Source organism: Gopherus evgoodei, chromosome 1, assembly GCF_007399415.2.
Source record: "Gopherus evgoodei ecotype Sinaloan lineage chromosome 1, rGopEvg1_v1.p, whole genome shotgun sequence".
NCBI classification, from domain to species: domain Eukaryota; kingdom Metazoa; phylum Chordata; order Testudines; family Testudinidae; genus Gopherus; species Gopherus evgoodei.
The window spans coordinates 5,575,876-5,600,272 of NC_044322.1; the positions used below are offsets into that span (position 1 = coordinate 5,575,876).

A 24,397-nucleotide genomic window follows, 5' to 3' on the forward strand; every position below is an offset into this window, starting at 1 on the left:
ACCAAAAGAAACTACACCATCTGCACAAGAAACTCCCTGTAAAAGCACAGGAAGAAATCTGCACAGACACATGCCTAGAACCCCGACCAGGGATATTCTATTTGCTACCCAAGATCCATAAACCTGGAAATCCTGGATGCCCCATCATCTCAGGCATTGGCACCGACAGCAGGATTTCTGGCTATGTAGACTATCTCCTCAGGCCCTACACTACCAGCACTCCTAGCTATCTTTAAGACACCACTGACTCCCTGAGGAAACTACAATCCATCGGAGATCTTCCAGAAAACACCATCCTGGCCACTATGGATGTAGAAACCCTCTACACCAACATTCCACACAAAGATGGACTACAAGCCATCAGGAACAGTATCCCCAATAATGTCATGGCAAATTTGGTGGCTGAACTTTGTGACTTTGTCCTCACCCACAACTACTTCACATTTGGGGACAATGTATACCTTCAAATCAGCGGCACTGCTATAGATAGCCGCATGGCCCCACACTATACCAACATTTTTATGGCTGACTTAGAAGAACACTTCCTCAGCTCTCATCCCCTAACGCCCCTACTCTACTTGCACTACATTGATGACATCATCCTCTGGACCCATGGAGAAGAAGCCCTTGAGGAATTCCACCATGATTTCAACAATTTCCATCCCACCATCAACCTCAGCCTGGACCAGTCCACACAAGAGATCCACTTCCTGGACACTACTGTGCTAATAAGTGATGGTCACATAACCACCCTATACTGGAAACCTACTGACCGCTATACTTACCTACATGCCTCCAGCTTTCATCCAGACCACATCACTTGATCCACTATCTATAGCCAAGTTCTAAGATACAACCGCATTTGCTCCAGTCCCCCAGACAGAAACAAATACCTACAAGATCGCTATCAAGCATTCTTAAAACTACAATACCCACCTCCTGAAGTAAAGAAACAGATTGACAGAGCCAGAAGAGTATCCAGAAGTCACCTACTACAGGACAGGCCCAACAAAGTAACAGAACGCCACTAGCCGTCACCTTCAGCCCCCAACTAAAACCTCTCCAGCGCATCCTCAAGGATCTACAACCTATCCTGAAGGATGATGCCTGAGTCTCACAGATTTTGGGAGACAAGCGAGTCCTAACTTACAGACAGCCTGTCATAAACAGATAGCTAAGGGTTAAAGTCTCTTTCACCTGGAAAGAAGTATCTGAAGCACCTGACCAGAGGACCAATCAGGAAACAGGATTTTTTCAACTCTGGGTGGAGGGAAGTTTGTGTGTGAGTCCTTTGTTCTTGGGTCTTCTGCCTGTATGCTCTCTCAGCTATGAGAGGATTTCTATTTCCTGCTTTCTAATCTTCTGTTTCCAAGTTGTGAGTACAGAGTTCATAAAAACAATAAGGGTTATTGTTTTTTTCTTTTGTATTTACATGTCTATAGTTGCTGGAGTGCGTTGAATTGTATTTTTTGAATAAGGCTGTTTATTCAATATTCTTTTAAGCAAATGACCCTGTATTTGTCACCTTGATACAGAGGGACCATTTTTATGTATTTTTTCTTTCTTTTTATATAAAGCTTTCTTTTAAGACCTGTTGGAGTTTTTCTTTAGTGGGGAACTCCAGGGAATTGAGTCTGCAGCTCACCAGGGAATTGGTGGGAGGAAGAAGTCAGGGGGAAATCTGTGTGTGTTAGATTTACTAGCCTGACTTTGCATTCCCTCTGGGTGAAGAGGGAAGTAATTCTGTTTTCCAGGACTGGGAACGGGGAGGGTGGAGTCCCTCTGTTTAGATTCACGGAGCCTGCATCTGTATCTCTCTCCAGGAACACCTGGAGGGGGGAAGGGAAAAGCTTTATTTCTCTTTGTTGTGAGACTCAAGTGATTTGGGTCTTGGGGTCCCCAGGGAAGGTTTTTTGGGGGACCAGAGTGCCCCAAAACACTCTAATTTTTTGGGTGGTGGCAGCTTTCCCAGGTCCAAGCTGGTAACTAAGCTTGGAGGTTTTCATGTTAACCCCCATATTTTGGACGCTAAGGTCCAAATCTGGGACTAGGTTTATGATACAGCCTCCCAACCTGAAGCAGATACTCACCAGGAACCACACACCACACAACAAAAACACTAACCCAGGAACCTATCCTTACAACAAAGCCCGATGCCAATTCTGTCCACATATCTATTCAAGTAACACCATCATAGGACCTAATCACATCAGCCACGCCATCAAGGGCTCATTCATCTGCACATCTACCAATGTGATATGGGCCAGCAATACCCCTCTGCCATGTACACTGGCCAAACCGGACAGTCTCTACACAAAAGAATAAATGGACACAAATCAGACATCAAGAATTATAACATTCAAAAAACAGTCAGAGAACACTTCAGCCTCTCTGGCACTCAATTACAGATTTAAAAGTTGCAATTCTTCAACAACAACAAAACTTCAAAAACAGATTCCAATGAGAAACTGCAGAACTGGAATTAATTTGCAAACTGGACACTATTAAATTAGGCTTGAATAAAGACTGGGAGTGGATGAGTCATTACACAAACTAAAAACTACTTCCCCATGTTAATTTTTCTGCTACTGTTACTCACACCTTCTTGTCAACTGTTTGAAATGAGCCAGCCTGATTATCACAGTAAAAGTTTTTTTTTCCTCCACTCCATGCATCTGATGAAGTGGGTTTTAGCCCACAAAAGCTTATGCCCAAATAACTGTTAGTCTCTAAAAGTGCCACAAGGACTCCTCGTTCTTTTTGCTGATAGACTAACACAGCTACCACTCTGAAACCTGCATTGACACAGACGCTTTCTGGCTTGCATTTGGATCCAAAGCCATCAGCAGCTGAGAGACTCTGTCTTAAAAGGGATACTGTAGAGGAGTGGACTCACCCCTGTGGCGCCTCCTGCTGGTCTGTTCTGGGAATTAGCTCTTCCAGCTCTGGAGCACCCTCTGCAAGCCGGTGATCTGCTTATCCTCTGGCCCCCGTGTCCCTCCCTGGATCCCACTGCCCTGTTTACCTGGGGTGCTGCTCCCTGGCAGTAACCCCTTTCAGCCTCAGGGTCTCTCCCTCCCAGGTGAACCTCCATCCTCACCTCACCTCAGTATATGGCTACTGCCAGTCATTGTCTAGCCCCACACCCTGGGGCAGACTGTAGTATCAGCCTACTCATCACTAGCAAGGTTGGGTTTGGACCTGCTGCCTTGGCCTACCACTACTAGGCTGGCTCTGCAACCCCCAGTACCTTTTGGCCTTGTGCTAGGCTTCAGCCTGGGGCTTTCCAGGCTTGAGCTCCCCAGCTCCTCTGCCTTTCCCCTGCCCTGCTTCACTCAGGTACCCTGTCTCTACCTCCCTCCAGCCAGGCCCTTCTCCCTCTACAGGCAGAGGGAGACTGTTTGGGCTTCTGGCTCACAGCCTCTTATAGGGACCAGCTGGGCCTGATTGGGGCACGGCCCCAGCTGTTACTGCCTTCCCCAATCAGGCCAGGCTTTCCTTCCCAGCCTCAGACCTCTCCCAGGGCTGGCTTTAACCTCTTCAGGGCAGGAGCAGGGTAACCACACTGCTACAGACACAATCAACTTCCACCAGAATTTTGATTACTTTCCACTTTAAACTCCTGCTTCCAAAACACCCAGCGATCTGAAAGAGAAAACAACCTATTGTGGCTCCATTTGGAGCCCTAATAAGATTTTAATTAAGTAATATGGTATGTTTTCGCATTTCTTTTACCCCTTCTACAATATACACTGCACGTTTTGGGGAAAATGCACATTCCTTCCATAGCTTAACTTTTCTAACATTAGCCATGTTAATTTGTACATAAGGTGTAACTGTTTCTTTTGTGCTCACGGAGTTTTTATGCACACTTATCAAAGATTACACAGAGCCACCTTAAGGCTCTGTCTGGGGCACGGTCAGTTTTTTACATTTTAATTTTAAATTTTATTTATTTATTTTTACTACAACTCTTATTTGCTATTTTGTTACTAAAAAACAAATCCAGAATTTTTTTCCTCATTTTCCTGGGTTTGACTGCCCTGCTGCAGCCACAACGTTGGTCTTTTTAAAAGATATTGAACTTATAAAGCAGTAAAGTACCTTAAGGGTTAAATGCTAAATACCAAAGCCAAACACCACTAGTTACCTGTGTATGGCAAAAAGTGTTTCTCAGTTTTGCAACTTTGAAGGAAGGATTCAAATGGATTTTAGTGATAGTATTTAAAAACAAAACCAATTCATCTTAAACCTACAAAACAAGACAATATATTTATACACACATTTTCTTTTTTTCTTAGCATACCTTACACTGCTTTAATTTTTACACAGCTGTACATAGATTACATTTGTATACATTTGAGGACAGTTAAGTTCCAATAGAAACCCCTTATGTTCTTTTAGCTAATTTAACTAAATTCTCCATAGTCAAATTATGTAAATCAGATAGTCTCTTTGCCTGGCTAATTTACAGACATTCCTTTGGAAAAGGGCCCATTCCTCCTTCAGAATGGCTGCAAAGAATCCAAGAATTCTCTTTCTATAACACTTTTCCTTTTTAACATTTTTACAATGTTCAACTGCTTAATTCCCTCCAGCCTCTGCAGAGTTCACTTCTCACTCTCTTTCCTTAAATCACTTGCTTAGCTCCCAAACTGACACCTTCATCAACTCAGATTTCACCATTCCAAGTAGTGTTCCAGGGATCTGAATTCCCCATGCCTGTACTTACTGCTTCCCTTACTCCTGCCATGATGCCCTCAGGGCTTCCAATCTGTTTTCCCATTTTTTTTTAATTTGTTGCCTGCCAGCTTGTCTGGGCTCGATTCTGCTTTCCTTGCTGAACCATCCCTTTTCATGGACACAGACTTTGTTCCACTACCAATTTAGCAAGGAGGGTGGGCTCCTCAACTAGCCCCCACCCCTCCTGGTCCCTTTCCTGAAACATTTTTTTTTAAATTGTGAAATCACAACAATATCCAACCCTCCTATATCCTTCAGACTGAGGTCTTACAGAAATCTACTCATTTGCCCACGCTTGTTCTGGGACTTACAAAACACAAAAGGTCTATACCCACTAAAAACTCTGCCTGACAAAGCAGGAGGGGGGAACGCTAAGCCCCCTACCTTTTGGGCTCGATCCTGCTACGACCGAGGATATATTCACGTATGCAATTTTTCCCCACAGACAGGTAGGAACGAGGACTCTAATCCTCCCCATTATGGCCTGGCACCTCTACAACCGTGGGTATATCTAGCTAGGCAGTTTGTATATATCTTATCTGTATAGTTTTCCCCGACAGATGGGTCGGAGTGAGGACTCTAATCCTAATGAATCTATGAATCTAAGTGCTGGCAATAGGGGGAGGATTAGAGTCCTCACTCCGACCCGTCTGTCGGGGAAAACTATACAAATAAGATATATACAAACTGTCTAGCTATATTCTACGACCGGGGGTGTGCACACCTGAATGATCTATCATTTTATACAGATGGTATAACCTTTTAGCAATATTTAGCAGTACAGTAACTCCTCACTTAAAGTCGTCCCGCTTAACATTGTTATGTTACTGATCAATTAGGGAACATACTCATTTAAAGTTGTGCAATGCTCCACTCTTACGTTGTTTGACTGCCTGCTTTCTCCACAGCTGGCAGCCTCCCTCCCTCCCCCACCAGCGCCCGCCTGCCAGCAGTCCCCACAGATCAGCACCTTCTCCCTCCTCCCCCCACCTCCTGCCCGAGGCAATCAGCTGGCTTGCGGCATTCTGGAGGCAGGAGGGAGGGAGAGGAGCGAGGACTCGGCGTGCAGGTTCCCCCTCCCTCCCCTGCCTCCTGAATGCCGCAAACCAGCTGATTGCCCTGGGCAGGAGACAGGTGGGAGGGAGGGGGAGCCTGCGCTAAATATTTGCTCCTCCCCCCTCCCTCCTGCCTCCTAAATGCTGCAAGCCAGCTGATTGCCCTGGGCAGGAGGGAGGGGGGAGGAGTGAGGACTTGGCACACAGACTCCCCCTGCCTCCCAAACGCAGCAAGCCAGCTGATTGCCATGGGCAGGAGGGAGGAGCCAGGACTCAGCGTGCCTCCCCACTCCCTCCTCTGCCTCCCAAACGCAGCAATCAGCTGGTTTGCGGTGTTTAGAAGGGAGGGGGGAGGAGCCAGGACCCAGTGTGTGAAGTAAAGGGGGAGGAGGTGGGGGGGAGAAGAGGCAGGTCAAGGGTGGGGGCTTGGGGGATAGGGTAGAGTGGGCGGGCTGAAGTTTGAACCCCCTGCCTCTGGTGCTTGCAGAGTAGGGGAAGCTGCCCTGGAACCTAACCCCCCCCCCATTTACATTAATTCTTATGGGGAAATTGGATTCGCTTAACATCGTTTCACTTAAGTCACATTTTTCAGGAACAGAACTACAGCGTTAAGTGAGAAGTTACTGTATGTTCAACAATCACAGCGCAGGTCTTCCCCCTTTCGCAATTCTCCACCCAAAACTGTTATGCTTAGAAGAAGCCCACGGGATCTTTTTCAGGGGAAACGGCAATACGCCGCGTTTATTGAAGATACAACAATCAGCATATGCATTCAATCACACACACACCGCCACACACACACACACTGTCTCGCCAGTCGATATTATAGTTACCAGTTTAGAGTCCGGATCAATCTGGTGGCCAGCTAGGTTGATCACAGTTAGGGAGGAGCTGGGTTCTGTCGGTCATGACATGATGTTCCTGGGAAGTCTTGGCAAAAGTTTCATGGCAAGGCACCCTGTTTACATAGTGGTTTTCCTTTATTAGGACAAATGAGTTTTGTACCATCATGCTGTAATAAATTCTTGTTTGACGAGTGCTTGTTTTCTTAAATTGCCCTGCTTACTTTTTATTTTGGTTTTTTTTAATGAAGTTTTTTAGGAAGTTATCCCAGACTGGTTTTGATCACAGCTATTTTGTCCCCATTGGTAGGCGCTTGTCTCATTTTTAGAGTTGTTAATCTGCCCTCCTCTGACATTTGAATCGGGGCGTGTTGCAGCCTCCTGGCGCCCTTGCGTCTGTCTCCGGTTCCTTCCTAGAACATCTGGTTCAGTGATGGCCTTCACACTTAGCTCTTAACACCCACATTTCTTATTTACACACAAAACAGAATTAATTTACACAGAACATTTTGAACAGAACCATCAGGTTGCAATGCAAAAGAAAACACTCGGCATTCTTTTACTGATTTTAAAATGCTAAACCTACAACAAAGTGGTAACCTTAAAACATCTGTTACTTCCTTGAAATCAGCCCAGACACAGATTCCAACTGATGGAGCTTTACCAAATGGCTCCTTACGTCATTCCTTTCTGCTATTCAAACACGGTGGCTGGCAGGATATAGTCAAATCATACACCAATACATTTAATACATGCTACATTATTCTTCTTTATTTTTCATTTTAAATTATACAAAATACAAACATAAAATCCTACTACTACAACTGTATATCATAGGCCCTCTATTGCTAACAAGTCTCTTGCAGCTACAAATGTAGAGGCCTGTGCTTTTGGAACAGGAGGAACTGAGCTCCATCTCTGCTGTCCCCAGGAAGTTCTGAGTAGCCAACAACTGCGCTACGTGGCCAAAGATTTATTCAAATGCACAATCATTTACCCAACGCTGGGAAGACAGCTTGGCTCACTGTGGCGTACAGACCCTCTTGGCCCTTAGGACAGAGATCAGTGGGAGCTGCATGGCACTCAGCCCCTCTCCAGATCAGTCCCACAAAATATTTTGCCTTCTCCTGGATTTGTTTTCTGGCTGCTGCCCTGAGAATGGGAGGCCTCCCAATTCAGAGCCCCATTAGACTCCAGGCTGCACATGCATAGCAAGAGGCAGACAGGATGTGGAGGGACAAATTAAACCGTCCAATTGGCTCATCCTCCAGTCATTCATTCTCGGTTCTGTTGACAGAGGCATCTCCACACACCGATGCCGGGTCCCAGCACCAACGTTCTGGACTCTAGGTGGACCACCCAGTCCCCAAACTGTGTCATGGTCTGCCCGAGCCAGGAGCCCACTCGCTGTTGAGCTGCGTGCTCTGTGCATCCGGACCTCCGCATTCATTTAGCTACGATCTCATATGGCGTCCAACGTCACAATAACGAAGAACTTGCAGCGCTCACATGCATCCCATGCTCCTTTGCATTGGAGCAAAGGATTCTGGGATACACTTAAGCCTATCCCTGAGCCCTGTGGTGTAAATGGAGATGCTCCTTTGGAGGAGACGGAGGTTGGCGGGAACTTCGCAACTGGTGCAGAGTGAGCCAGGACGGGCCTGCTGGTGAGCTTCCAGAACTGTCACATGACTATTCTGTGGCCTCTAAGGTCTGGCGCTCTCTCCCTGTTTGCAAGATCATGCCTGCTACTGCTCCTCTGCACTAAACGTGTCCACGTGGCTGTCCCTTAGCAAGACAGAGCCATGTGTCAGCCCCTCCGAGAAGAATTTGACTGGACCAGGGAAAAGGGTTTCTCCTGCTACAGGAGGCAGATGCCAGTAGCTGTGCATGTCCTTGCAACAGTGTCGCTGCCCTGCTCAGATTATAGACACCCTGTTCTTAATGTATATGTGGTAGGGATCGCTCCGCTTGTCCACCTTCCTGGACTTGGTGTACCCCAGAATCAAACTCCCCACCGTGACGGCAAACAGGATCATCACGAACAAGATGTACATGTAGGAATAGTCGTCCTTGCTGGCTAGCTTGACGTGACTGCCATTTGTCCACCCCATGGCCTGGTCTGGAGGGCACAGGATGGCACCATGACGCGTTTGGTTCAGGGCCTTCAGCATTGACTGCAGGCTTTGGTACCACATCTCCGTCAGATTCCCCACCTCCATGTCCTTGCAACTCCCAGGAAACTTTCTGCCAGGATAAAGTGGGAAAAGTGACTTCAGTTAGGTCTCACCAGGCCACCAGTGGGGGCAGGAGAGAGGCACATACACAGTAAAGAAAGACCCACTACAACAAGTCTCAGAACCCGGGTTAACTACCTGGGATTGCACAGCAGGCCTACATTTGGCAGTGTAGACGTCCTGGGCTTGGGCTAGAGCGTGGGCTCTGAAACCTAGTGACAGGGTGGGTCTGACCACAGTCCGAATGTCTACACTGCTAGTTTTAGCCCTGCAGCATGAGCCTGAGTCAGTTGACTCAGACTCTGACACTTGCGGTTTATTTCGCAACGGTTTGAGGGAGCTTACAAGTCACACAGCATCACTGCTGCAAGACAGGCCATGCGGTCACACTGGGTGATAAGCACCAGCGTATAACTTGCGCGTATTGCAAATCCCAGATAACGTAACATTGTGACGTCACCTTCCCCCAAAGGGTCCCAAAGTGTAATTCTAATGTATCACCAGCCACAGACACGCAGCGCCACTGAGATGCAGCCACCTCTGGTGCGGAGCACGGCAACCAGACAGCACACAGTGGGGACATTTTGGCCACGTGCATTTTGGAAAACCCCTGTTCTTATGTTGGGAAATCCTGCTCCCTTCCTCTGGGGCTGCTGTGGACCCTGGCAGCAAGATAATCACAACGGGTCCATTGTAGGGTGGAGGGGGCAGGATTTGTGGAGTCTGCAGAGAAGCTTTGACGTAGGCCATACAGATCAGGGCTGTGCAGGGGATCTCTGTGCATGGTGTACAGGAGGCTGGGGTGCGGGGGGTGGGTAAGTAGAGCCCACTGACAGTAACTGGCTCTTTGGGCCTGGTGGGCCAGGAAGCTAGTAGGGTTCAGCACAGCTGGAAGGATTTTCCCCCAACAAAAGTGCTTTATATCCCTGTCTCCCACACTGAACTAAACCAAACCTCTGGTGATCCCTCACCACATGGGGGCCTCAGCAGAGGTTCTCCTCATATTTCTGCTCCCTGCTTTGCACCGCCCCTCTGGTAGCCACCCTGGGGACTTTTCCTCAGCCAAGAATGACAAGCTACAGATCGGTACCTTCCTTCCCCACCCAGGAGTCTAGCTTTAGCCTGCCTTCTGGAGACCCCTGGAGCAGAGTACAACACAGAGGAGACCACCCGGCAAGGTCTACACCTCCATCCATGGGGCCCTGTAACTGGGTGATCTACATTGCCGACAACACACCCCCTTCATTGTGCTCCCAGCTGGGAGGGGCACCAGTGGAAGACCCTGGCTAGACAGACGCGCAATCAGCCCCTGTCCACCGTGTGCTGGGGCAGCCAGAGAGCAGTCATCCCTGGGGACTTAACCCCATGTCAGGTAAGCCAGGGTAAATTCTTTGTACTTACACAGTGTCTCCCTTCCAAAGAGCGAGACAAAGGGGCCATGTGGTGTTGGCATCTGTCCCGCTGTGGAGATGGACAGGTTCAGAGATCCCCAAGGTCGCACAAGAAGTCACAGGCGTCCACAGACAGGCCCCCTCGATGCAGTCACTCTCAGAGGCCAGAGACCGAGTAGGCCTGCAGCGTGATAGCCCTCTACCTTCGGCCCATTGGTTGGGTGGGGCGGAGGAACTGGTCCCGTCGCTGCCTGTGGACAGACAGAGGATGAGTCTCCAGGACTGTCGATCAGGCACCTCTCACCGGCATTATCATTCAGTTAAACTAAACATTAAAACAGGAGAGCTCTCTGGAGCAGGTACCCACTGGCGCCCCAGCTTAACCCAGGCCATGTGTGGCTCTCTGCCCCTCTCTAGTGGCTAGGCCACAGATTGCTGATGGTGCCACGGCCATTGAGCTAATGGATTTAATGCAAGCGGTGGAGACTGATGCTCTTCGATTCAGAGCTTCACTCCCAGCAGACAACCTGCACAGGACACTGACACACGAGGCACCATTCAAATGCAACAAACAAACCACCTGACCAAACCTGGTCTCTCCTTCCCAACATGTCGCTATTTGCTAAGAAAACCAGAACGGATGTAAAAGTCACACTAATTGAACAGTGAATCTGGGGAAAGATGAACCCCTGGCGTGAGTGGAGGTGCGGGGGGTGGAAGTGTGAACACAAGGGCCTTGCAGGAGGGGACTGGTGAGATGCCAGGAGCACCTGGCGCGTGCAATACACTCATCCCACAGCAGCACCAAAGCATGCGCCCCTCTAGATAAACTGCCCCCCAGAAACACTGCAGAGTGGGGCAGCGTTGGGCACTCGAAGCTCAAGCTAGGGAGTTAATCACAGCTAATTGCTAGGGTTTGATCCTCCTTCCAACTGCTGAGTGAGGCCAAACACCCTTGAGTTCCAAGGACTTGTGGAGCATGGAGGACGATCCCAGGATCAAGCCCAATGTACTAACTGGGCCTACAGATGTACCCTAGCTGTGAGTTCAGCTGTAAGGAGCGAACGTTCCTACACCAGCACCTCTCCTACAGTAATAAATGCTGATGGGGAAAGGTGCAAAGGGAAAGACGCAGACAGGGAAGGAGTCCAAACAAAAAGGCCTGTTGATATCACTCAGGGACTGTGTTAATGCCATGCCCGGTAACCAAGAGAAGGGTTAGACCAAAAATCAATGGACCAAAATAGGTGTGTCTGAAATTAGGTCTAATTGGTGAACAAATTAACGACGGGAAGGGCAGTTGCACCCATCACATCCTTCCTGGGTCCTCAAAAAAACCCAACACTTTTCTGAGGGGAAGGGGAGAATCAAGAGGATGAACCTGGCTGCCAACAACCGCTGGCTGAGAGACCGGAGAACAGGAATGGAGCGAGGTTCCCCATCATGGCTGCCACCCCACCAGCTCCTGGGACCCAGGACCACACTGTCAGGCCTTCATCGTGCTGATTCTCAGCAATGTCCCAATGGGGCCAGGTCAAGAGAAGGACCCAGAAGGACCCAGAGTCAGGCCACATCTACTCTACACAGATCTGTATCGGTATCACTACATCGCTCAGGGATGTGAAAAATCCACCTCCCTGAGTGACACACTTATATTGACCTAGCTCCTCGTGTAGACAGCACTGTATCGATGTGAGAGCTTCTCCCGCCAACACCCTCCGCCTCTCGGGGTGGTGGATTAACTACGTTGCTGGGAGAAACTCTCTTTTCAGTGTAGGAGCATCTTCACATAAGCGCTACTGCGGCACAGTTGTGCCCTCAGTGCTGCAGTTCTTATTCCAGCCGTGGGGCACAGTGTTCTGGATGGCCAGGCAGTTGTGTGAGAGCAGTGGGGGCCTGAGCCGCACAGGCCCTTGTGCAGCTGCACAGGTCGCACAGACCCAGGACGGTCACTGCTGCTCTGGCTGAGATTCCCCTCCACCACACAAGGTCTGTGCCGGTCAGCTGATCCGCCCAGGATGGCCTTGCAGTTCAGGGACAGGACTAGGGCTCAGGAGATCTGGCTTCTATTCCCAGCGCTACCACAGAATGTCCCAAAGCAAGTCCTGCAGCCGCTCTCTGACTCAGTTTCCCCATCTGAGACCCAGGGATAACAATACTTTACTGCCACGTAGGGACACAGCGAGGCTTAATTCACTAGTGTTTGGGAAGCGTTTAGAGCTCCATCAGTGGTAGGGCCAAACTGAAGTGTGGTGTAAGCAAGTCTAACTCCATCAGTGCAGAGGCTCCCCCTCTGCATCGCAAGGAGGTAGCTTTGGCAGATTACACCCAGGGGGGGGTTGGGGTTTAAGGCCTCCTTTAACCAGATGAGGAGTTTCACCCACTCACATGGATGCTGCAGCCCTTTGTTACTTCCCAGACAAACGACGGCAGCTGTCCATTGTTCAGCCCTCACCCAGGCCGCAGCAGAACATCGTGATGTGGTTATTAGCACATGGCAACGCCTTCTCTCCTTCCCTCGTATCACTGGTCCCCCATGTCCCAGCACTCAGGGGTCACAAGAGCTGAGGAACGACTGACAGTAGGGGCTCAGCGCCTGCATTTGATCAGTGACCAGACAAAGGAAGGAACTGCTGAGCCCAGGCAGAGGTGGGAAGCAGACAGTAGAGAAAGGGGAGGATGTCATGCAGCCAGGGCTCCTGGTGACTTTACTACTGCGGATCATGTTCCCTCTGCATCCCCTGCCCCAGAGCTCAGCACCAGCTGCACCATGCTTCCAACGTGCATCCATTGGCATCAATGGGAATCTGTCCTTCTCCCAATCTGGCTAACATTTCAGCTCATACCTTACACCCAGACCAGAGACAATATATAGCTTGGGCTAGCCGTGCCCTGGCCTTGAAACAGCTGGTCAGCTTCTACTTAAAGGCTGGCTAGAGACATACTCTTGCCAAATGATGAGTGTGGTTCTGGCCTAGTTCTGCTTAGCATGCCAGTTCAGCTTAGCAATAACACAGCAAAGCCTACTGGTTAATTTACTGGCTGAGGTACTGATTAATTTACTGGCTGAGGTACTGGTTAATTTACTGGCTGGGGTAGACAGGCCAGGACAGACATCTGTGTGACCTTGCTAGATAAGAGAATGCTTGTAGAGGCTGGGAAAGAAAAATGCTTACAGACACTTTTTAAAGTAACGTATTCTTTTTTGTACTAAGCATGAAGTTATCAAGAAGTAACAGTTGTTCTTTGTTTTGTATGCTGGGAACAAATGCTGGGAAGGTATAGTGATGACGCGGCGTAAGTGATGACACGACGGAATAGCTAATAAAAAGCAGTTTGAATTTGTGAAGGGGAGCTGGTTCTGCATGGAGTGAGATGGGCAGTTCTCTGTTGTATGGCATGCTACAATAAAGAACTTGATAGTGGGATTCTTCCTGGTTGTTGCCTGTCTCTTTGCGGTCGGACAACGAAACCTGAGCCGTCTGGGATAAGCAGGGCTGGCTTTAGGCCGATTCAGCCGATTCCCAGAAATCGGGCCCCGCGCCTAAGAGGGCCCCGCGCCGAGAGCCAGAGCCCCAGCCGGAGCGTGGCAAGCCGCCCCGCAGCCCCGCTCTCCCAGCTAGAGCCCCGGCCGGAGCGCGGCAAGCACCCCGCTCTCCCGGCTGGAGCCCCGGCCGGAGCGCAGCAAGCAGCCTCGCTCTCCCAGCTGGAGCCGCGGCTGGAGTGCAGCAAGCTGCCCCGCAGCCCCGCTCTCCCAGCTGGAGCTCTGGGCCCTTTAAATAGCCCCCATAGCCCTGGGATAGCTGGGGCTCCGGGGGCTATTTAAAGGGCCGGGGCTCCAGCTGCCTCTGCCACCCCGTCCTTTAAATAGCCTCCGGAGCCCCGCCACCCCCATGTATTCTCCAGGGCTCTCGCCGCTATTTAAAAGGTCCGGGGCGGGGTAGAAGCAGGGGAGCCCCGGGCCCTTTAAATAACCCTCAGAGCCCTGGGATAGCGGGACGCTCGGGGGCTATTTAAAGGGCTGGGGCTCCAGCTGCCTCTGCTGCACCCCCTGCCCTGCCCCCAGCCAGCTCTGCCCCCAGCCAGCTCTGCACTCCGTGCCAACAGCCAGCCCCTGCCAAACCCCCTGCCCTATCTCCAGCCACCCCCTGCCACACACCTCTGTAGCCCTACCCAAAGCCAGCCAGTCCCCACAGATCCCTGCCCGCACCAGCCCTGCACACTCCGCCCACACCCAGCCCCAAACCCCCTGCCCTGTCTCCAGCCAACCCCGCTGCACTCCGCTGCCTGAAGCCAGCCAGTTCTGCACTCCTCTGTCTCCAGCCCTGCCAACCCCTGCTGCATCCCCCTGCGGCCCTGCCTGAAGCCAGCCCACCCTACACCCCTGTCTCCAGCCAGCCCTGCACCACTTGCCCTGCCTGCAGCCAGATCCTACCTCCAGTCAGCCCCTGCCCTGCCTCCAACCAGCCCCATGTCCACTGCTCCCCTGCAGTTCCCAGGGCAGTAACCCTGCACACCTGCTTCAATGAGGGGGGCAGGGAGCAGCTGGGACCCACACATGTGCACACCCGCAGGGAGTGGCAGGGACCCACACATGTGAAATGGCGGTCATTAATAACCAATCAACAGCATATATGATGCAATGTACATAATATATAATTGTATTATTTATATAGTTACGGAAAGTAAATAATACATGGAAGAAATGAAAGGCTTTTTTTTACGTTTTTTTTTTTTTTAGTCATCCCTGCCAGGGCCCCGCCGAAAATGTTCATATTGGGCCCCGCGCTTCCTAAAGCTGGCCCTGGGGATAAGAGAGATCCCCGACACAAATAATCCAGTTCACTGGATCCCATAAGCATTTAATGATTGTATTTTATTACAGATCATCTGGCAGGGCTGGCCCAAGGAGGCGCTACAGGAATTCACAGGGCCTCATAATGCATTAACCAATGAGACGCATTACAGCATATTAAAGTCCATTCACAAATACAGCAGTGATGTATATTATTAACGTAAAAAGCCCCGAATAAGCAGCTACATGTCAGTCCTGTTAGAAACAGTGGTAGGCAAACCCTGGATCGGATTTTGCATTTGGTCGAGAGGTTCCAGCTGCAAACAGGGAGCAGAAGATTAGGCCTTGGTTTGCCCCTTACTCTGGTCCCATTGCCAAGGAAGGGAACCGAGCTGGCACATAAGTTGTAAGCATGTGCAGCCGCCCTCTCTGATCAACTCATGCAGAGGGAGACAGACCCATCCACAGCAAGTGTCACTAATTATACTAATGAATGCCCCTGCCCCGCCCGTTCGCTGAGGTGACACATCACATCTCTTTTACAAGGCTAGACCCAGGCACACAGAGGCACTTGCCGCAGGTCAGAGACAGGGCTGGCCACAGCACCCAGAAGCACTACGGTAACAACGGACCTTCTCCACATCGCCATTGCAGAGCTTAAACCAGGGTCAGTGTCTTTTGTTTGCCTGGACTCAGCTGCCTTTAGAAGCACGGGTCCCTCCCTGCCAAGGAACTGCCCTGCAGCAACACCAGTCAGATGTGCTCAGCTGAGCCCCCTTGGCAGTCTATGGAACTCAGAACTCAAGAGATGAAGGAGCGAGCAGCAGGGCAGCAGTAGGGGCTGCAAGGGGAGATGATCCACCCCAGAAAGTTTCACACCATCTGCATAATGAAGAGGCTGGAGAAGCCCTGGCCAAGGGGCTCCTATTCTAGTTTGGTAGCAATATTATTGCTTCCTGCGGGCTGCTGGCTTGCACCGACCCTGGAGGGAGGGAGCATTTGCTACAGTACCAGGCTAACCCCTGATCTCTTTTGAAAAGCTCCATGTAAAAGGTCACTTCTCCCGGGCTAGCCCCCAGAGATGGGCAGAAGAGACCTTGGTTTAACATCTCATCGGAAGTAAGCCATCTCGAAGGGCTTGTCTACACGGGGAAATTTACTGGCATAGTTATATCTCTACAGTTACACTTGTGAGGCATTTTTAAATGACTTGTGCCGGTGAAAGGGATTATACAGTCCCTTCTGTTGATGGATACTCGCTGCCCACAGTAAAGATAGCAGTAGAGCAAGCATCCTTATACCATTCACCTGTAACCCCAGAACCAACTTAGCCCTTGACCTGCCGTGGCTGGGAGAGGGGCAGCCCAACCTAGTCCTGGCTCAGACCTGCCATGGCCAGGGCGGGGGGGGGTGGGCACCTATCCCACGGTCCCAGCCCTGGAGCTGCAGCAGGGAGAGGTGCCTCTCCCCCCAGCGCAGGTGTTGCGGCGGGGAGAGAGAGCTGGGGGGAGTTCTCTTTCCCCACCGTAGCCCCGGAGCACCCTTCTGCACCAAAAATCCCTCATCCTTTGTCCCACCCCAGTGTCCACAACCCCAGATGGAGCCTCCACCCCCTGCACCCAACCCTCTGCCCCAGTCCTGAGCCCCTCATCCCCAGCCCCACCCCAGAGCCCACACCCCTAGCCATATCCCTCACACCCCAGGACCCCAACCCTCTGCCCCAGCCTGTAGCCCCCTCCTACACTCCAAACCCCCTCGGCCCCAACCCCACCAGATGAATTTTGTTATGTGCACCTATATGAAAATGATGTGTCACACATCACCTCCATATTAATGCACAAAACAAAATTCATTCTGCACATGGGTGGGAAAATTTAGAGGGAACATTGGCCCTGTGTATAGAACCAATCTGGGGTTTGTGCCTGGCTCTTAACCGACTGCCCTGGTACTCAAGCTCTGAAGACAATGCAGGACAGCTTGACACAGTGGCCACAGGCTCAAGCCCCACTGCTGCCCACGTGCTCAGGGGTATCACGTTATAAGTGGTGGCCCCTAAGAGGGGGAGATCTCTTAGCTCAAAGCCAGAGGAAAAGTCACAATTCTCTGTGGTTCGGCCACTAGAGGAAGAGAACCACATTAAGCAAGCATGGACCGATGACATATTCATGTGCCCCAGCCATACCCTAGAGGAACCACCAATCTCCCCACTGGGGGAAAGAGGACCAAGTTAGCCCCTGATTTCTTGGGGTGGTTGTTGTGGCCTAGACCCAGGACCAAGGCCGAGTTTATTTCATAGCTGGCTGAGTAAGGCATCAGATGGTATCAACCATCAGCCAACTCCCAGCACAGGCTGGGTTTGAACTGCTGACCTAGAGCTGGGAGGGGTTGCAATGCACGACCAATCCCACATGCTAACAAGTTCCCAGCTACACCTCTCTGAAAGGACAAAAAGGCTCTGTAGTGCCAACAGGGCTGGTCCACCTGAGCTTCCTGCCCGGGCCAGACATTGGCTTCTGCAGCTCTCGAAAAAGGGAAAGGAAAATTGTCTCCATTCTTCAGGGTCCTGCCTGGGGGTGGAGTTGAATACCCGCCCACGTCTCTCATGAATGCAGTAACTGTTCTGTCAGAGGGCAAACTGATATCTTGGGATGTCAATGGCTTAGTCACCTGCTAAGAAGCTGTATCCATACAGCTCTTTGGCACTTATCAGGCCTACTGTTGCAATCCCCTTTCTAATGCCTCAGTCAAAGTGAGGCCTGGTCTACACTACAAGGGTAGATCACCCTAAGCTGCCTTGCGTCCACGGAGCTGTGGAAGTTTCTTCACTTAAATTTGGCTCCCATTGACGTAAAGTGCCTCCCTACACCGATTTAGTAATGGCACCTCTCCGAGTGGCGCAGAGTCATGGTCAATGTCATTAGGTCAACACAGTGTCAGTGTAGAGCTGCCTAGGAAGGAGTACTGGGCGTCATAGTGGATCACAAGCTAAATATGAGTCAACAGTGGGAGGTTGTGGAATCTCCATCACTGGAGATTTTTAAGAGCAGGTCAGACAAACACGTGTCAGGAATGGTCAGTTAGAGAACCACTGGACTAACTGACTTCTTGAGGTCCCTTCCAGATCTATGATTCTATGATTCTTCAGGTCTTGGGAAAGTTTACAGGGAGAAGTCGTTAGCTGCCTGCGGGGTACAGGATAAAAAACCAATCGGATGTCACACCCTTCTTTGCATGGAACCATTTCAACTAAATGTTTCCTTGCTTCAGCTCGAAAACCCTTATTTCAGTGGATCTTGAATCTCCTACTTCATATGAACAGCCATAGTGGGCCAGACCAACGATCTATCTAGCCTAGTGTCTTGCCTCTGACAGTGGCCAGTGCCAGATGCTTCAGAAGGAATGAACAGAACAGGGCAATTATCGCGTGATCCCTTCCCTGTTGTCCAGCCTCAGCTCCTGGCAGTTGGACGTTTAGGGACATCCAGAGCATGGGGTTGTATCCCTGATCATCTTGGCTAATAGCCATTGATGGACCTATCCTCCGGGAACTTCTTTAATTCTTTTTTTAACTCAGTTGTACTTTTGGCCTTTACAATGTACCCTGGAGGGAGGGAAAGGGGCTTTCAGAAGACAGATCTACGAAAGAGTTGTGGGCCTCACTTGACATAAGTTCTAAAACATGGGGAAAGCCTTATTTCTTGGCAGACAGGATCAGGGAGGTAAATGAATCAGCAGGCTGGAAACAGAATGTCTGGACTAGTTAAGATAAGGGGGAAACCCAGGAAACCATTTATAATGGACAAGATAATGGATAAGCTAAGCCTGGAACATAAGACGGGGTACAGAGTAAGTTGCGCATGGACAATGCACACTATACAGGGATTGGTTTCTGGAACGCGACCATGCCAATCCCAAAATGTGTGATGCAACATACAGTAAATGCCATATAACGTGTAAATGTATATAAAGGAAGAGATCTGCTATGTAACTTTGGATGTGTGGTACGCCCTATACACACTCCCTATTCTTGAGTCTCAACAACTCAGCCTAGCTGGGTCGTATGCCAAATAAAGGAACCTGAGTGACACTGGAGTCAAACTGAGTTCTTGGGGAATCGAGGAGAAGAGGTCTCAGGGTAAACCCAACACGGTGGTGCCATGACTCAGATCCGCTTGTCTGGAGCAGGTAACGTATACACCCCTTAGAGTAAGGGTCGTGACCCAGTGTTAAAGGAGATGGCACTGGAAGGGTTTAAACATAAAGTTAGCGCCACACTGGAAAGGTAGGTTAAATCTAAGGGACTCCCCAAAAATATTACAGGGAAACTAGGATTGGGTGAAAAAAGGAACTCCAGAGAGTGGTACTGGAGAGGGAAAAAAAGAATGCATGGCAGAGCATAGCAGAGGTCCTCTGAATGCCACTGAAATGTTCAAAAATTCTCAAAAAGGCCAGAGGAAAAGAATGTCTATTACCTATTTGCATAAATCCGAAGTAAAAAGCAGCCGCCCATCCAAGACTATATTTAGTGAGTACAGCTTTGCAGCAAAGTGTACGAAGTTACAAAACAAGTGCAAAAACCAAACCATAAGCTTACAGCCCCTGAAAAAAAAGTCACTTTCAAAAATAAATCATTTAAAAAACCCTTAAAAGTTAAAAAAGGCTTTTGGACAAATAAACCCTGCTGAGTTGAGAGGGAATTAAACAGCTGGGGGCTGTGAAAACTTATAGACGGATGTAAAGGTGTTAAAGAAGAGAATGCTCGGTTTAATAATGAAACCCAGTTATGGCAGTAAAAGTCTGCACAGTCACGTCCGGCAACACCCTTAGTAATAAAACAAATTATGCAACGGGGAGGTCAAGTGGTGGTGACTACTCCTACTATCTGCTCTTCCCCCCGAAACGCCTTTACAGCCATTCTGAAGGAAATGGCCCCTTCCTGATGCATGTGTCTGGCAATAATTAATTGCGCCGGCTGCTGCAGGCAGCATGATAATCTCATTTGAGTTACTGGACTATAAGTAATTCAGTCAAAATCTCTACAAAGAAAAGAGGGATTTCGATATGGCTTCACTGCTTCCAGGTATACTAGTGAAAATGTAACAAAATCTGACATAACAATGTAATTAAGAGCAGTGCAAAGGGCATTAATCAGCTCAAAGCACAGACTGTAAAAAGGGGAGAAAACACCTAGTCAGCGAAAAAAACGCCGCCCATCACAAAAAAATAAATGTAAGCGTAACCGTGAGGTTACTAATGCCGCAAAAAGCTTCACTCCTTCCACTCTGCCAACAATGCCAGCCTCACAGGTTTCCGCTGCCACTGGCTGGAATTATTATTATTATTATTATTATTATTATTTTATTTCTGCTCCTTCAAAACCTTCCTTAAGACCTACCCGCACTGCAATGCCTGTAAGAAGCATATGCGAGTTAATGGTAGATCCAGGAGGAGAACCCAAACTGTGAGTCAAGCAATCTGGGTTCTCCTCCACTACCACTAACCTGATATGGGACCTTGGGCAAGTAACTTCACCTATCCGTGCCTCTAGGACCATCTCTCGCTAAGTGTTTGTACACAGCCTGGCGCTGTGAGGCTGTTTGGATACTACGGCTCAGTCAGGTGGGTAACTGGGTTGTCAGAGTGTGGAATGTAAGGTGAGGTTAGATGTAACTGTGCAGCTCTAAAATGCTGGACTGGAGCCACGAGTGCGAGGGATTGTTATGAGAAACTGAATAACGATTGCTACAGAAAATTGGGTGGCTTTCTTGCAAACTCTGATTCTGCAGTGGGAAGAAATACAGGCAATGCGATCTGTCCTACCTGCATACCCTGTCCCATTGCCAACTCAGTGGATTGCTGCCAGGAAGTCCCACCCTCCTTCAGACAGAGGACTGTAAGCCCAGAGCCCTTGTCATAATATATTTAAAACCTCCCATAAAATTCCAGGGCTGATCCTTCTAGCCTGGACTATGCTGACAGAAATCAAGCATGGAATTCCCCAGTGTCTCAGCTCCACCGGCAGGAGCAAGGATGGAAGCTATAGTGTAGACAGGGCTCGGGCATTTTTCTCCCTGTATGATGTTTAACACCGCTCAGAGCAGGATTAGACAGCAGAGTGGTTAGGAACAGCTGAGCCCTGCCTAGAAAAGCGCTTTCACCATTATTACCATCTATGGATCTACACCACCAGGGAAATGTGGGGTTTATTTTTGTCAACCCACAGGCAGCCTCTGTTAAACTCTGCCTCAATGATGACCCCACACCTGTCTTAGAGCTTCACTTCCACAGGAGTTTGACAGAAACACCGGAAACAGCCACATCCTCCCCCGTTCTCCCAGCGGAAACTCAATTTAGCATCTGTCCTCGTACAGTGATTTTCACTCCCCAAACCCCCAATTTAGGAGAGGCGGGTGGACTCGCCCTCCCACTCCCGGGAGATGCTGTCTGTTGCTGGTCCCCTTTTATGAACACATTTTATTGGAGGTCCTCAGCACGCAGGCAAGTGGTTCCCATCCCAGCTCACATGGCTGCTTTCTCCCCTCGGTTCCTTTCCTGTTGGTGTCTAGCCATAGTTCCTTTCCACCACCCTCCTCTGAGCAGAGGGGACCAGCAGGTGGCTCTCTCCCAGATTGCTATTGAGGAGCTAGACCTGGCAGGGGCTTGCGACATTTGGATTTTTAACACTCCCAAACATCCCAGGGGTTTGAAAGCTGGGGATTTTGTTTAAGCCACTCGCTCATGCATGTGGTGTCAGGCTTTACATGTACGCGAGCATTTAACCATTGAAATACACAGTTCATTTCAAGGGGGAGCAACCCACATGGGGGAGGTAACTGCATAATCACCTTCAGTAACCCCACAAGTCAGTCTTTGTCCCCCTCTTGTGGCTGATTCACAGAAGGGGTTGAAGAGTCTGTGATTTTCTAATCAAGGGTACATCCAGACTGGCATAAAAGGCATCTCTTTAAAGCAAGTTAGCTGACACATTTTAAAATCCTGCTGTGGACAGGACAAGCTGTATTTTAATGTGTGTTAGCTGGAATTGTTAAAATACCTCTTGTTCGGTCCCCAGCACTAGGGTTTGAAAACACGTTGGCTAAATTGCTTTAACCAACATATTTTGAAAATACACCTTTTATCTGAGCCTAGACAAGCCCTAAGGGATTTAATTCTTTATTCAATTGTTAGAGGCTTATGCTTTTGATACTGAAGGTCTCAACTAACTCACCTGATTGGCCCACGTTGTTTCAAGTCACATATGCCCAATATAGTATTTCCAGTCTCCTGTAACAAAACCATAGTCACGTAGGATTTCCCAGTGCCCATGACGCTGCATGCCACAGCTACTTAGAACTTCACTGTGACATGTGAAAGCCCAGATCCTCCTGCTACCAAAGCACTAGCCCACACTTTGTATTGTTATTTGTATATGACAGTGCCTGGGAGCTCTAGTCATGGATCAGGATGTCATTGTGCTAGGTGCTGTACAAACACCGAACAAAACAGTCCCTGCCCCCAAAGAGCTTAAAGGAGAATCTCCATTAGCTATTAGCAGCATAATGTTTATGACCCAGTTGCGTGGTTCTCACTCCATCCAGTAGAGGGCAGTCCTGCATACACTCTAGACAGGACATTCAAGTAACAACTAATAATTATTCAACCAATTCCCCCCTTCAAATTGTGCAGTGCCTGCACACCTAGAGTTACCTCTACCCCGAGAAAAGTCTTCAGTGGAAAAAATACCTCCCCTTGCCCTGCTACTACAAGGGTGGCTAAACAAGGCTTTGCCAAGCTCCCTCAAGAGGACATTCAGAGCCAACAAGGATGACAATTATTTTTGCCCAAATGTTAAAACTTCTGCGAAGAAGTTAAGCGCCTGAAAAGGTGCTTTTGTTAGGATACGCTCCTCACCCCAGCAACGCTTGTCATCCACACCCACTCTGGCTTTGTATCACCCCAGTTCCAAAGCAAAGGCATTCTCCACAACACACACAGGGCCAGAACGTCTCAATTAGGACAACTCTCCCTTCCCCCAACTCACACATGCCAGGTATGTGTCACCCCTGGGAGTCCCCTGAGCAGTTTGGTTCTCCCTGAACCGCCCAGTGCCTCCTGCAGCAAAAGGACAGGGGGCTGGGGCACAGGGATGTGGGGTGGGAGGGACTTGGGGAGAGGGGTGAACGGGGCAGGTGAGGGACCCTGGGTCAAGGAGTAGGCAGTAAGTGATGTCTGAAGACAGGTGGTAAGGGCTCTTTGGGGGAATGTGCAGGGGGTTTGGACGGTCCCCTGGGACAGGGGAAAGAAGCTCCATGGGGAAAGTGTGGGGGGAGCATCAGGGTCTCCTGGGACAGTGGGGGGAATCGGGGATCCCCTGTGGAAGGAGGGAGAGTCAAGTGTCCCCTGAGACACTAGATGGGGGCTCCCTGGCGAAGGTGAATGGAGGGTCGGGGGGGATCCTGTAGGACTTGGTATGGGGGCTCCCTGGGGAAGATGAATGGCGGTTTGGGGGTTCCCTGGGGGTGGGGTCAGGGGTCCCCAGCGAACGGGAAGGGGGAGCCCTAGAGGGGATCGGGGGCCACTAGGGCAGGGCATGGGGGTTCCCAGGGGGAATTCGGGGGTCTCCCGGGAGCGGCTTCGGGGCTCCCTGGGGAAGACCCGGGGAGGGGATCCTGCGGCACCTCTCGAGCCCCCGGGCCGTGGCAGGGGCAGCGAGCCCTGGCTCCGCGCAGCGCCGTCCCGCTCTCCGCCCGCACTCACCCGCCGCTCGCTCCCCGCCGGCCGCCTGTGCCTGTGGCTGCAGCACGTGGGGCCGCTGCCGCTGCCCCGGTCCCAGCCCCGCCTCGCCCGCCCGCCCCGGCTGGGAGGGGAGCGCAGCGTCCCCCGGCTGCGGCCATCGGCACCGCCCGTCCCGGGGCAGGGCCACCTGCTGCTGCCCCACACTGCCGCCGGGGGGGAGCCTCTGTCCCTGCTCGGGGCCCGCGCTCCTCTCCCCTGGGCGGTGTCCCTGCGCCCTCCAGTACCTCAGCCCAAGGGGCACCCCGGGCCCCACTGGCTCCCTGCCACGTCCCCCTAGGTGAGGGGTCCAGGCTCCCTGCCATTTGCCAGCAGCCCCCGGGCCATGGGTCCCGGCGCCCTGCCACGTCCTCGGGGTCTGGGTCCCAGCTCCCTGCCACATCCCCGGGGTACAGGGTTCTGGCTCCCTGCCACATCCCCGGGGTACAGGGTTCTGGCTCCCTGCCACGTCCCCGGGGTCTGGGTCCCTGCCACATCCCTGGGGTACAGGGTCCCAGCTCCCTGCCACATCCCCAGGGTACAGGATTCTGGCTCCCTGCCA

The 24,397-nt window shown here is 50.5% G+C and overlaps 1 protein-coding gene across 1 annotated transcript; it reads right to left on the reverse strand.

The window, feature by feature from the left end:
• Window positions 1–7,404: 7,404 nt before the first annotated feature.
• KCNE3 (potassium voltage-gated channel subfamily E regulatory subunit 3) lies at window positions 7,405–23,837 on the reverse strand. The gene is made up of 3 exons (XM_030550788.1): window positions 23,821–23,837; window positions 10,279–10,519; window positions 7,405–8,887 (listed from the first exon to the last, which is right to left on the reverse strand). The coding sequence occupies exon 3, from the start codon at window positions 8,860–8,862 to the stop codon at window positions 8,560–8,562; it is 303 nt and encodes a 100-aa protein (XP_030406648.1). The 5' UTR covers window positions 8,863–8,887; window positions 10,279–10,519; window positions 23,821–23,837; the 3' UTR covers window positions 7,405–8,559.
• Window positions 23,838–24,397: the final 560 nt, after the last annotated feature.

Bases quoted from the DNA above. Each gene is read 5' to 3' on its own strand.
- KCNE3 (XM_030550788.1), bottom strand. From the start codon at position 8,862: ATGGAGGTGGGGAATCTGACGGAGATGTGGTACCAAAGCCTGCAGTCA.